General features: G+C 25.2%; 2 protein-coding genes across 6 annotated transcripts; both read right to left on the bottom strand.

Annotated features, from left to right (window-relative positions):
* Nucleotides 1-201: 201 nt before the first annotated feature.
* Nucleotides 202-3,174, bottom strand: LOC124427700 (aquaporin-11). Its single transcript, XM_046970942.1, has 5 exons — nucleotides 2,601-3,174; nucleotides 1,996-2,296; nucleotides 1,557-1,831; nucleotides 1,047-1,185; nucleotides 202-943 (listed from the first exon to the last, which is right to left on the bottom strand). Exons 2-5 carry the CDS (start codon nucleotides 2,174-2,176, stop codon nucleotides 747-749), a joined length of 792 nt encoding a protein of 263 aa, XP_046826898.1. The 5' UTR covers nucleotides 2,177-2,296; nucleotides 2,601-3,174; the 3' UTR covers nucleotides 202-746.
* Nucleotides 3,175-3,787: 613 nt separating this feature from the next.
* Nucleotides 3,788-15,331, bottom strand: LOC124427395. 5 transcript variants are annotated; one of them, XM_046970275.1, is made up of 20 exons: nucleotides 15,130-15,331; nucleotides 12,618-13,003; nucleotides 11,405-11,523; nucleotides 10,981-11,153; nucleotides 9,965-10,906; nucleotides 9,624-9,808; nucleotides 9,449-9,488; nucleotides 8,023-8,190; nucleotides 7,429-7,567; nucleotides 7,127-7,333; nucleotides 6,857-7,027; nucleotides 6,582-6,758; nucleotides 6,287-6,441; nucleotides 6,063-6,145; nucleotides 5,626-5,958; nucleotides 5,277-5,544; nucleotides 5,099-5,175; nucleotides 4,772-4,991; nucleotides 4,215-4,660; nucleotides 3,788-4,069 (listed from the first exon to the last, which is right to left on the bottom strand). In XM_046970275.1, the coding sequence occupies exons 2-20, from the start codon at nucleotides 12,857-12,859 to the stop codon at nucleotides 3,952-3,954; spliced, it is 4,263 nt and encodes a 1,420-aa protein (XP_046826231.1). In that variant the 5' UTR covers nucleotides 12,860-13,003; nucleotides 15,130-15,331; the 3' UTR covers nucleotides 3,788-3,951. The 5 variants fall into 5 exon arrangements, with proteins under 5 accessions (XP_046826231.1, XP_046826233.1, XP_046826234.1 ...); XM_046970277.1 differs by having other exon boundaries at nucleotides 12,618-12,982; XM_046970278.1 differs by lacking the exon at nucleotides 8,023-8,190.
* Between the last annotated feature and the right edge of the window lie 226 nt (nucleotides 15,332-15,557).

Genomic DNA, 15,557 nt, shown 5'->3' with positions numbered 1-15,557 from the left:
CTTCGGAGTTCGATGATGAAATTGATGCTCTGATAAAAACATGATATTTTTTTATAATGCATATACATATATATATAGATGTGTATGTGTGTCTATGTATATATTTACAGTAAACTTATGTCGATATATAGTTCGATTTCAATTTATTATTAATAAATAATATATTGATTTTTATTATAAATAAAAGTCATATTGTATTACGTAATAAATCGCATTCTAATTGGACAATATTATATATACATATATATATATATATATAAGTCAAAGATTGTTGCGTTTATATTCCTTCCTGTTGACCTCTTTGCTTAAAAAAAAAATATTTTGTGTCTAGCTGTTCGGGGTATATGTTACTTGGGGTATATCTTACTTACTATATTCACAATATATTTACAAAATCGAATTTTTATTTTTTCCATCATTCGATAAATTCGAACTGCATGGATTTGTGAAATTGAAGATTTGTGAAATTTAATTTGTACACTCGAAATTAATTATTATTACATTATATATTAGATACGTTTTTAATAATAAAATCTGTGCGTTTTTTCTTTTTATGTTCGCTTGTCTTAACTTTTTCAATCCTTCTAATCTTTAACGTTATACAGGGAAAAAGTTGAGAAATATTAATGTTGAGGTAATATTCAACGCGAATGAACACAAAATTAAAAATTAAGAATTAAAAAAAAAAGAAAAAAAAAATAGAAGAAAGGAAACGATGCTCGATAAATCCTTTGAGAATATTTTTCTTAAGAAGCTTTCTCCTTTCCTCGATTTATAAAATTTTGGATAAAAGGCATATTATATATTCTCACAGAGGCGATAGAACCTGCACAAGCTCCTACCCAATAAACGATTACATGTTCCATAAAAGAAGTTCCTAAACAACCATATTTCAATGATGTAGCCAAAGCAGGATTGAAGTAACCGCCGGAATAATTGAATGCTATAAATAGAAAAAGAAAATTTATATTATTTATATTAATATAGATATATATCTATAAATTAACAAATTAAAAATATTAAAGAGAAAATATACACGTTCGAACCTGCGACTACTAAAGAAGTTCCAATGAAAGAATCAATAATGATACCGAAGATTGAATTCAGGTTGCTTAATCCACGAGATACTATTCTGCATATACACGTTGCTATGCATTCTATAAATGCACCGAATATAACAGGCACCTTTAATACATGAGAAGAATAATTAAAAGATTGTCACACGATATGATTCTACTTTCTATCGTACGCGTAATGCATACTTTGTAATACATACGCGTATGCATGCTCTGCATATTCTTTGTAAATTGAATTCGTATAGCAAAGTATTATAAACGTTTAATAGCTGAGATAAAAATATATATGAAAAATAATATAATAATATAAAATAATATAATAATAGTATAATAATAATAATAATAATAATACATGATATAATATTATTATATATTATTATTTTTTCACTGTGTTTCCTATATATATATATTTTTAATATAATAATTATTTTAAATTATACAAATGTTCTTCAATTTTTTTTTTTTTCTTTTGGTTTATACCTGCAAATCCGTGGTACAATCTTCAAAAGCTTTATTTTTATGAGTAGGTACGATCTCTAATGCCCATAACAATTGTATATATCTAAATACAACGAGACCACCAATAAGTTCTGCCCATATCAAGAGAAAGGCTGTGCGTAAAGATTTATTTCCTTCGACTGCTTCTTCGATATGCGTATAAGGACAGGCACTGGCATCGCCCCAATTTAAACTCCACCAAATCGTTAAAACAAATAAATATATCGCATACATGGATACTCCCCAATTATCTGCAACTATAACGAGAATCTATTTTTATTATGTGTACGCGAGCGCGCGCGCATATTATTTCTTTAAATTAAAATTTAATTTAGAAAAAAAGACTCTTTTTATTTATTTATTTATTTTTTTTTTGTTATTTTATTTTTTTTTTTTTAATTAAAAAAAATAGGTTTCTTACTTATAATCAATTCAAAACAGGCACCGCATAATTCAGCTGTTGCTATTCCCTCGAGAAACAATGATTGTATCAAAGGTTCCTTTATGTAATAATTGACATATCTTCTCATCCAATATGCGATTAAACTCGTCAATATAATGTAACACGTGGATACAGCTAAAGCGACGATATTTTCAACCATGATAATGGATTATTACAAAATAAAAAATAAAAAATAAAAAAATAATAAAAAAAGAAAAACAAACAAAAGAAAAAACGAAACAAAAAAAGTAAAAATAAATAAGTAAGAGGAAATCAAGATCTGCAAATATAATTAATAATTAGAAACTATTAATTATAAGATAGGATATGTAAATGATATGCAATTATTAACACATTGACAAGCTATGTAATTTTCCATAAATTAATACATATATATATATATATAAATATTTTTTTTCTTTACATTAAAATTTATTATTATTATTAAAAAGTAATAATTTTTAATCTTACTACTGCAATATAAATAAGCAAAAATTCAATGCCGATCATCGATGATTATTACATCGCATTCAACGTGTTAATGTAAAAAAAAAAAAAAAAAAATATAAAAAAAGTTTACATACTTTTTCAAAGGAACAATATCGTACGAGTTCCCTCTTCTGTTTAAATACACGTCCGACTATTACAGATGATAGTGTTACAATGAAGAACTCGGATAAAAATTAAATATAACACACATCGAGATGTAATAATTTAAATATCTTTTTCATCTAATTTTCATTTTTTCAATGTCTTCTAAAAATAATTCTTTTATATTCTAGAATACATACAACGTCGAGGACATTATTATATTATGCAATGTATGTTATTTAGCTTCGAATAATGGTTTCAAGTTTCTCTGTATCTATTTTTCAAATGAGACGACGATCAGCTTAACTCACACGATAATAATCACCAATAAGTATCACAATATGTCACAATATATGATAGACCAGGGAAAAAGGTCAACACTTCATTACATTGATTACGATTTAATTATTTTTTTTCAAGCAACACTCATATTTTATCATTTAATAATCCTTCTCGATGTGCGCACACCGCACAGAATAAGATTTAACTTGAACAAGCTATTTAAAGCGAGCAAGTAGTGACCTTAAATATTTTCTAGTTATCCGAATTTACCCGAATTATTTAATCATAGAACAGTGTAGCACAATGTTTCACAATCTTTTTAACCGATATATTTGTTTCTAATGATATCGCGATCCAAATGTTAATAATATAGAGTTTTTAGAAAAAAAAAACCTGATAGATTGGAATTTATTGTATATTATTTTAAACATACGTTTTATGCTTTTAAATATAAACATAATATCGTCAACGTTTAATAATATTTTAAGATAATTATTTAATAAATCTCCTAAAAATTAATTATTTTTATTGCTTTAGCATAAGATAATAGCTATCATTTCCCATTAAAAGTATTAATGCGACCCTAGCATATTGAGATACTATCACTTTAATATATATCTAGACCATCTTTCCACAGTTTTATTCCTAAAAATCATCTTGAATATTTTCATTCTTATTCGTTATATAGTTTTAATCGGATATATGTATATTGAATTTAAAAAATAAAAAATGTCAAATAGACAATATCAAACATCGACGAAAGAGAAGTATAAATGAAAATAAATAATTTAATCGGTAAATTATATTGAAAAAAATTATTTAATATCATATATTAAATATTATATATTAAATAATTTTATATATATATATATATGTAATAATAATTGTATTAATTTGATTTTTCTTTTTAGGTTTGGACTTAATGGTTTTATTCATCTTACGAATTATTAACTACATACTTTGTTACATAGGTAAATGATTTCATGTGTTTTTTTTTTATGAATGTAGAGACTAAAGTATTTTTATCGTTATAAAAAAGAAAGTAACATTTATTTACAAGGTTCAAAAGAACTCTCCTTTATGCTTTTTAGCGGCCTGAGAATCATCTTGAGCGTCTGTTCTTAGCATTAACCTAGGAATCCGTTTGGATTTTAAATAGGATATTATCTCACTCGGCGATCTATAATAAAATAACATCGTGCGTTAAGTGTAAATGATAATTATAATATTATATATTTATATATATATATATATATATATATATATATATATATATATATATATATATGATTAATTCCAATAATTTAAAACATTTTATTGGATACCTCGTGTGAATTTTTGAATCAATTAACATTTCCGTCGAATTGGTAGTATCAGTCGAGCTAGAAGAACTTGTACATGGTGAAAAAGGAATGATCTGATAGGTAGTTTTATTTACTACCTCGTTACTTGATTCTGCGTTTTCTGCTTGAGCTGGTACCGTGTTATTAGCCGCGCGGGGCGTTGTTTCTGTCTCTGATATAGGCTTTTTTTTTACTTCTAAATCTGTCTTCACCGGTTTTATTTCAACATGATTTTCAGCTTTTGGTTTCAACTTTCCATCGTGCGTAGGAAAGATAACAACAGGCAATGTAATATTTTTATCACCTTTCGTAGCGTTCATTAATTTAGTTAATAACTTTGATATTTCCTCGCGTTTTCTTGTAACAATTATTTCTTCAAACCAATTTTTTAATGTTTTTATCGGTAATGTATAATCTTTAATAGGATCCTAGATTTAAAATTTTTAATTTAATAAAATCTTTGATAATTAATATATATATATAAGTATATACCTTAAAATAATATAGGTACATACTTAAAATAAACTATAAGTATATACCTTAAAGAAGCTCTCCACGTATTGTAATACATATAGGCCGCAATCAGTAAAATTTGATTGTTGAGGAACTTTCGGAGATGCTCCCTTAATAGTATCTTTTGAAAATGTCTTTTCAATTCCCATTTTAGCAACATGTTCGCAACTTAAATAATCTCTTAATGTAGCAACAACACGACATCTACTAGCACCCGCAAGAGAATCAAATATCAATATGCAGGGACTAAAAAAGAAATATAAATATTCTCAATATCATTTTTTTCGTAATTATCTCATAATTTTTTTTTAGTTGAAAATATACGATCGTGTTGTTTCAACTGTTATACTTACACTTTTACAGAATTTATATTTTGTATAGCATGATCTGTTTCTTGGCTTTTATTGTTCTCCTGTTCTTCAGTTTCGTCCTAAAGATAAAAAAAAAATATATATATATATATATGTATTTATATATATTAACATGTACTTCTACATACTGTCTAATTAAAAGAAAATGATTATTTCTTACTTCATCATCACTATCCATTTCCATTTCTTCATCGTCACCTTCTGCTTCATCTCTTTCCGAGCCATCGTCTCCTTGATCTATTGTTATCGTAGTTGTTACTGGAGTTATCGTAGTAGTTCCAATTGTCACAGCTTGAATTTTAAGATCCTTCATTTTTTTACTCTTCTGAACCGTTTTATGAACATCTTCTTCTTTAGTAGTCTTAGGATTTATAGAAACTTTCCCCACTAAACCAGGGAAACAAATAATCGCCAAAAACCAATGAGCACTATAAATATAAAAACATTATACATTATTAATGTTAATAATATACGTAAAGTATATAAACATTTAATATATGAAAACTTACTGTTCATTGATAGGAATCACTATAAAATCCTTTTCAAATATATTAACATTTTTAGTCCATTTCTGCACTCTTGCATGTCTTTTAGCAGCTGCAGAAAGAGGAATTGCACTTTCACCAGCTTGAGCATGAGGACTTGTTAAGCGTTTATAAAAGTACGAACTAAATACATGTGTTCTATGTTGATCTGTTTCTGATAACACTTCCAATGTTAAATACTTCAAGTAAAAATCAATAATAACATCATTTAAAAACTGATCCTCCCCAAGACATAAGTAATCCTCAGTATTTATGGCTATACCACCTTTTGCAGGAGGTGGTGGATATACTGTTATTCTGTAAAGTAAAATAGATTAGAAATATATAAATATGAAGTATGAAAAAACATACATAGTAGTATATATGTATGCTAATTTTGTTAAAATCAAATAGTTTCTTACGTTTGTATTCCACCGTTTACAGTAGATACACTTGAAAGTGATGTTTGACTATACCTTCTAGTAAGACCTTGAACTAATGAATTCTGTAAGGAAAAAAATGAAATAAATATTAAACAGAGAAATATAAATTTTGTATAATTATATATAATAAAATATGACTTATTTTATTTAATTATATGTACATAATAATATATCACTTAATTATATTGAAGAATATCACATACATCTTTTGGTGATGCTCGCACTAAAATATCATTTGCTTCTTTTGGATTTAATTCTTCGAACAAGCCTTTTTTTACCATGAATATATTTTTCAATGCAACTTTTGATTCGTCCGATATCTTTTCCGGCAGTAAAGTAATCCGTCTATGTGTATGATCTGTACAGTAGAAAAATATTTTACGGAGAGATCAGATCTTTATAAAATAATATATATATATATATATTTTATTATAATATATATATATATATATATATATATATATATATATATTATAATAAAATTTAAATACTACTTACCTTTACCAGCTGGATCATAATATGGCCCTTTTGGATCTTGCATTCCTAATAATTCGCGAATCATTGCACCTGTACTTGTAGTTGTATAAAAGAAAATAACTGGCATAGATTTTCCAAAATGTACCAGAACCTTTACTAAATCTTGTATTTTAACGTCCAATGTAACAAAACTTGTATCTGTAATATAAAACAATACAAAAACATAAAATTATAAATACATGATAATAAATTTTTCAATGAAGAGAATATATACCATATATTTATTTAATCCTTACCATCTTCTAATAAAGGTATTCCAAATCTTATGCCACTTGGAGATATTAGTACTTTCTCTGGTGGGATATATTTATATGATCCTATTCTGACTGTCCGACACAAAATAGCAGCATGTATATTTTGTATAGAACTATCTGTAAAATTCTGATCTTCACATCTTATACTTCCGCCTATAAAAAACAATTGTAATAGTACAGTAAATATATCCTGGAATATATCTTATAAAAATATATATCTTGATGACAAAAATTAATCATAAATATTATTACCTTCAGTACATTCTTCGTTGCTTGGTGAAAAATCAATATTTGTGCTAGAAACAGAGTTGTTTGTAATTACTGGTTCTTTATCAAGGATTGTCTCCATTTCTTCGGTAAAATTATTACTTGCGTTACTTGAAACTGCACTAGTGTTAACACCATCTACTTTTCTAGTTTTCCCCTCTTCATCCTCATCTGATGATATAGTTAAACATTCTGAGGGGGAAAAAAAAGATAATTAATATATGGACAATATATTTTATTTTTAATTTTTAATATTGTTAAAGTACGATACAGATTCTAAAAAATACCTGGTTCTTTGTTAATAAGTTTCGTCCTTGATGTAAAACCTCTTCCTCTTCCTCTACCACGTTTATAAGCAGATCCATCACGTTCTAATTTCTCCAATTTTGCTGAAGAATTTCGTTCATTGTTTTTCTTATAAAACGTCTGTAAAAATATAACATTAGAATATATTTAAGACACATAAAGAAATACTTGTATTAAAAATAACAAAAAAAAAAAAAAAAAATAAAATAAAAAAAAATAAAAAAAAATTAAAAAAAAATCTGGAATGTGAGATAACAAAATGATCATAGAAGAAATCTGCTATAGATATCACCTGAAACTTCAACGCACGGAAAATTTCTAGATTTAAAATTATATTAATAAATTTAGTACCTTAAAAATTATGCTATATATATATATATATATATATATATATATATATATATATATGTGCAAAATTTCTTCATTTAGTAATACTAAATAAGCATGTACAATTTGAATAATATGAATTCTTTAGACATTCATCTGTCACTCAATCACTATATTTTATAACAATTTTTTAATATTAAGTACAATGCACTATACTGGTCTTCAAGCATTCCAGTCATGATCCTTACATTGACAGACAGCATGTTCTCCTTCTTTTCTTGTATACCCACAGTCATAGGTATCGTCTTCACATCCTCTGGTAATTTTTTCAAACATCGTTGACATCGGTTGAAGTCTAATGAGCTAATACCACAGTTTGGACACAGTGCAAGCTTTCCCTCGATGTATATAGCCTCCTAATTCCATAGAAAATGTGTTATAGCTTTTGCCATAACTTATTTAATATAATAATGTTGTATGTGTCAAATTGACATTACCAATTATTATTTTTATATACATTAATATCGTATTATAATATAAAAAATTATTGCCCAAATCTAAATTCTATATCATTTTAACTGGTAACTATTTTTCATATTACACAGTTATTTTTTGCAGATTATTAACAGTGTAAAATAACACAATATTGATAATATATATATCCAGAATAGAATTTTTATATATATTGATTATCCTTAAAATTAATAAACAAACCTTGAAATATAGAACACATTATATATAGCAAATATTAATAAATATTGTATATTATTCATTTGTCATTAATATTTCATGAATAAATTAATTCTTTTTATATAAAATAAAGACCTGAAAAATCATTATATCTGATACATATTACATAATGTTATCACTATTAATCACTGTTAATTAGCACATGAGATACTAACACTTTACGGTCCATCGATGATACTGTATCATCGCGATTTGATAACGTAGACTTTATCAATATACAAATGCATTTTTGATTGTGCGTATCTGTTAATGTTAAAAACATAAATGTGGAACGTCGATTAGCAACGCTAAACAAGTTCTCAACAAAATGATTTGGACACAGTTTAGAAATAGAAATTGATGCTATATACATATTCTATATACATATGGATGCTATACTTGAATTGAGAAAAAGTGCAAAAAAAATTAATTACTAAATATATATTCCAATGGAAAAAAAAAAAAAAAAAAAAAAAAAAAAAAAAAAAAATACTTAAATATAATATTTAAAATGTTCTCTACAATCTGTTGAAATTATCAATATTATCGCAAGTATTACCGATACCGCAAAGTGTTAATATTATTAAATATGATGAAATATTCTACTCTGTTCAATTCCTCTAAATCTTCATATATTTTCAAGGGGAAGAAGAAAAAAAACGAGGAGAAAAAAAAGGAGAAAAAAGAGGAGAAAAAAGAGACTTCAAATTATAGTATATTATAAAGAAATAGTAAAACAAACAAAAAAATAAATATATACTCAAATGACATACATTCAAAATGTAATACTTTTATAAATATACATTTAGAACGTAGTATGTCACAAATAATTATAATTAGTTATTTTTTATAAGAAACATTTTGAATTAATTTATAAAATTAATTTTATTATTAATCAAAAAATAAATCTTAATGTTTCCATATAAAATTGTAATTTTTGCTTACCTCATTCTGACATATAGGATTGCTATTTTCATCAGGTGAACTAAAACACATTAATTTATTATATCTGTTCATATTACACTATGATCAAATATATTAACTATGTAAATAATTAAAAATAAACATAACTCTATGGTTTTGTAATAAAAACAACATTAAAATTCCAAAATAATATTACCTAATAGAGCGAGAAGTATTGCGTGATCCGATAGATGCGCTATCCTGTGATGTGTTGCTGTCGTGCTCATGAATTTCATTCAGTATGGCACTTGTACCTGGTCCTGCTTCTACAATGTAATTTATACCCAAAGTAGAATCCAAGACTAAGCATACAGCAGTCTCACCACCAAATGTAATGTTTGCCTAATAATATTCATTTTTCATAAGAAATAAAAAATTTTTTAATAAAATAATTATTTTGTAATATCATTATTATAATAATAATAATAATAATAATAATAATAATAATAATAATAATAATAATAATAATAATAATAATAATAATAATAATAATAATACCTGTTCCAGAAGATCTTGCACAGTACAATCATCATTAGATATATCAAATGTGATTAATCTTTGTTCACCATTAGGTAAGATTACCAACATTTTTGCAGTATTGCCTTGTATTTGACGCTGTACTATAGTAGTTGAGGGATTGCCAATAACTTTTTGTAGATATGCAATGCTTTCACTTGCACCACCTTCTGAATCTGTTTGAGATGGAGAAGACTGTTGTTTTAGAATACCTCTTTCTTGTAAAATACAATCAGAATCAACATCCGAATTTGTTTGCATATTGTGCGAATGTGAGGAAAGTTGAGATTGTAACTGATGTAGATTTTTTTGTTCTATAGTACCAACTGACGATTGTTTCTGTAATTGTTGAAACTGTGTTGTAATATTTTGTAATTGCTTTTGTTGTATTACATTTGCTACTTGTTGATGTTGTAATGAATTAGTTGCAATATTTTGTACAGGCTTTTGTGACATATTGGATACTTGATTCTTTCTCATATTTTGTTGCGAACGTTGGTCATTTTGCAACTGTCGTAATTTTGCTTGTTTTATCCTTTGACTTAAATGTTCCATTTCTGGATGTTGTAATCTCAATGGATTTTTAGACATCTGAGTAGGAACTGTAGGTCGTGTTGGAGATACTTGAATAAAAGAAGTACGAACTTGTCGCGTAAGTGTTGTAGTTACATTCTGTCCACTTGTATTAACTGTTTTATTATGGAATGAAGGAGAAGTTACTTTAACGTTTGGTACATAATAACGTTGTTGTATTCGATTTGATGCAGTATCTGTTAAGTTTAAACCATCAGAAGGAATGGATGGAGAAACTGTTTGTATATTATTTGTCGAAAATCGATTTTTATTTTGATATAGTTTAACTGACTTCTTTTCTGCAGATTCAGGAGTATAAACCTGCGATTCAGTATTTCCATGCAGAGTTAACTGAAAAGACATATTATTAAAATTAAAAATTACAAACATATGACTAATGTATGCAAAACTACAAGATCACTTACAGGTATAGTTATATTATTTTGTGGCTGGCTCTTATTTAAAATAGCAGTTTGACTCTTTTCTGGTAAAAGAGTATTTTGTTTTGAAACTGCATCTACATTAATACTATTTTCTTGCATTTTCACCCATTGTATCTGTTGATTATCATTATTACATTCCACTGATGGTTTAATAGCTACAAATTTAATTTACTATATTAATTTTTAATAATAATAATAATAATAATAATAAAAACAAAAAAAAAACAAAAAAAAAACAAAAATGAAAAAATCTTTATTTTAACATAAATTCAAAGAAATTTCAATTATAATTGATTTATAAAAACTTCGTAAATTTTATTTAATAAAAGAAAAAAATAAGTAAACTGATATGAAAATTAATTCTAATCGTATATGTACTTTTTATATTAAAAACAATAATATTTACCTCTCTTATCCACAACACCTACTATATTTTCTGGTGCCGTATGTACTTTAACTGTATTAGGCTTTAATATACTTTGAGATGGGGATGTTTCATTTGTTTTAATTATGAATACGTTTTGCCTAAAAAATAAATAAATAATATTAGATATTAACTTTATATTTGGATCTATGAGGAATTAGATGAACATATCAGTTTTGTACATTTTATATCAGCTTTGTCTCATGTGTCAATCTTTGAATTTTTCATAATAATATATATTTGTATATATATTTAAGACTATGAAATATTATCAAATAACTTAGAGCATAAAACTGTAAGTTATAATAAATACAAAAGATGAATGTCATAAAAATGTAGATATAACAATGATATACAAGTACATAAAACTTTACAAAACACAAGACATAAATATAACATAAAAAGAATCTTTAAGATATATATTTATTTTTTTATATTACAGTACATTATATGATATTATATTGACTTATATATACTAAAGGAGCTAAAGAAATATAAGGCTGACACACTAAGAGAAGGAGAGATCTATTTTTTAATTTTATAGATTCTAATTACATACTATTTTCTAACATCAACAGTTTCATAAAATTACAAGTTCATAAAAATTATACATTTCAGGTCTTCCAAAATAATATTGATGTGGATTTATGACAATTACTACTTAAATTAAAACTGTTATTTTAATAATAAAGACACAGAAGACAATGTTTAAATTAAAATGACATATTAATATATTCTTTGAGGCACACGCGTACAAATATAAGAATAGACTATATCAAAGACCATAATAAATATTCTGAAAAAAATTCTGTAACAGTACAACACTTCTCCTAAACACAAACAATATATAATTAAAATTAATACTATATAATCCCACATAAGTTTAATATTATAAATATGTAATGATATATTTTTTTAAATAGTATTAAATTTTTTAACTGTAAATAAAATATAGAAACCGTCATATGTTTTCTTTGATTACCATGCTATTAAACTGAAATATTATTTGATTGTAATCAATTAAACCCCAGTATTATTCTTTTGTTTTTTTGTTCTATTAATTCAATGGTATGAATAAATTAAGATTAAAATATTTTAATATTTAGATCTATACCCATCTTACAAAGTATTAAGATCAATGAAAAGAATATCATTTTACTACATTAATACTTGAAATGCATGCGCATAAGTTTACCCTTGTTCCAATTGCGGTGTGGAGATTTGACTCCCTAAGTTAATAGTTTGCTGGCAAAATATTGTTTGCTCACTGTTTTGTTGGGCACCAGTATAAGCCAAAAATTGTTGTGAACCATTACCACCATTATTTACATCCTCAACTAATTGAACATGTTGCCCTTCTACAGAGCAAATTCTCTGTACTTCCTCAAGTGTTAATGTACCACTGGCATTGGTCACAAAGTTATAATATTGTGCCATATTACACAAGATTTTACTGCTCGCAATACAATCTTTTCTCAATCAATGTAGATCAGTATTGGACTGCTGCTACTGTGCCAGAATATACCAGTCCATTAATATCATTTCTGTAGAATGTAGTTTCTAGAATGTGCACAATACGACCTATTAAACATAATTTACAATTACTCTAAAAATTTCTGATATAATATATTTATCCTATGTGGAATATATATACATACATATATATATATATATATATATATATATATATATATATCTTATCTCTCTAGAAAATAGAAGTCGAATAAAAAAAATAAAACCAAAACAAAACAAAATTGCATTAAAAATGATATAAAAAGTAGTTAAGTTTTAATAATATATTATTAATACACGAGTTAAAAAAAAAAAAAAAGAAAAAACTAAATACATTTTTTCACCCGCATATATCACTCTAATATTCAAAATTAATTATTCTTATTTTAAAATTTTTATATAGTGATTACATAATAGGCATAACTTAGCACAGAAGCATATAAAAGAATGTTTTGTAATATCAAGCAGCAAAAGATTATGTATGAAATCATCATTATCATAAATTGCTTTTATTCACTGCTATTTATTTGTAAATAATATTGCTTGTAATGCAATATTGCATATTTAACAATGAATATTTTTGAACTATAAATAGGACATATTAGTCCAATTAATATAATTGTGTAGTATATCGAATATATCATTATTTTGGTTATATTAATCCTGTTGCTAAACAAACAAGTGATAATTCAGAAATACTTATATAAAAAGAAAAAAAAAAAAAAGATAAATAAATAAAAATAAAAATAAAAAAACGTCAGATCAATTTGATCATTCTGATTGATATATAAAATGATATACAGTTAACTAATAATAAAATTTAATTTTCTATTAGAATTTTTGTACAACATGTGCTTCAAAGATTCAGATACCTAAAAGAATTGTCATGAAGAATAAATTTTGTACTGTGTGAGTTAGAAAATAGTTATACAATGATTCTTTCTATGCTATGGAATAAGTTTTTATTGCAATGTACTGTATTGAAAAATCAGAATAGCTTATATCTTTATAATTACATATATATATATGTAAATACATGATCAATAATTGATTAGTCACGATATAAATATTCTGATTTTTTCTAGTTTATGTAAAATATTAAATACATATCATGTTTTAATACTTTGTGAAAATTAATGTTTCTATTTAAATGAGAATAATATATATTATAATAATATATTATGATCATATACATCAATTAACGTTCTACTTTTATGTTCATAAAAAAAAAAAAGTATGAATAAAAAGTTTTAAATTGAATGGAATTTGATCTAATAAAAGTTATAAAAAAAAAAAAATATATAAATATATTACGCACCATCAAAAAAGTTTATTATTTAAATTTATAAATTAAGAAAAGTATCTAAATAATTATATTATCATAAAGCCTGATAAACGCATATATTTTTCTTATTTGCATAATTTTATATTAATTTTTCATATACAAAATAAAGAGATAAAAATGTATTATTTAATTTTCTTTTTATAAATAAAAAAAAAAAAAAAAAAAAAAAATAAAACAATAAAAAAAAAAAAAAAAAAAAAAAAAAAAATGTATGTTTGCGGAAAGTGCCGTAATTTAATTAGGAACAAAAAGATAACGAACGTCGGAAAGAAGAGGAAGAATATTTTCCTCGGCTAGTTCAGTTTGTCACTGTTATCTACTAAAATTGTTCTTAATACTTAATAAGTGCTGGTTAAACCTATAAACCTTGTGTCCGATTAAAATAATGATCGTCGTAGGAAGTATATTTTCCAAGTCATAACCTAAAAGTCAAAGAAAAGTAGAATCGATCTTGAGAAACTCGTACGCATAACATGCGTACGATACTCAAGGGAGTTCGATCCTGTATATTACAGAGAATAAGACAAACAATTAATGGGAAAGTATAAAAATTCTAAAAAATTTTAATCTAATGTGTATATGATCATGATATGTAAAAAGAAAAGAACAATCAATTCTTTTCATAACCTTATCGCTAAAATGTAACATTATATACGATAAAAATATTAGAAAATAACAACTGGGAAGATTATAGATAAGCATATTATTCAATGTACTGACATTATTGATATTAACTAAGAATAAGAAGAATAACTCGTATGGATTTGATGAATCGGTAGATGAACGCGTATTATCATCAATGCACACGCATTAAAATATTTATTTATAAACGTTTTATAATAATACTCACGAATGCCCGTATACGATGACTATGGTGCACTATTTTTATTAAGCTACTAATAATTAATATATTTAATTTGTTTCAAAGTTTTCTCGTTATATTCCACGTAAGTAAATAACAACTGCACCTCGCCATTTTACGAGCCCGTTTGTGTGAACGAATTGCAAAGCAACAGACAGGCCGCAAAAGATTACGCCACTGCGTCACGAAACCTGCTTGTTTCCGGCTTGATACTCTTGAAATTGGCTATAGCGGGAAATCCTCGAAATTTCAAATCTTACACATAACCTTTCTTAACGTAGTATAAATATTATAATTTTAACTTTATGTACTTTATCTGATAAATAAATATACAAAAACAAACTTTATTTCTATCAATTGAAGTAAAAACATATATTTCCTATAAATATCTGTCAACAAATAATAACGTAGAAATG

This window comes from Vespa crabro, chromosome 10, assembly GCF_910589235.1.
Source record: "Vespa crabro chromosome 10, iyVesCrab1.2, whole genome shotgun sequence".
Lineage (NCBI taxonomy): Eukaryota > Metazoa > Arthropoda > Insecta > Hymenoptera > Vespidae > Vespa > Vespa crabro.
The sequence above is the reverse complement of the archived record's forward strand: the minus strand, read 5'-3'. Positions and strand labels throughout refer to the sequence as shown.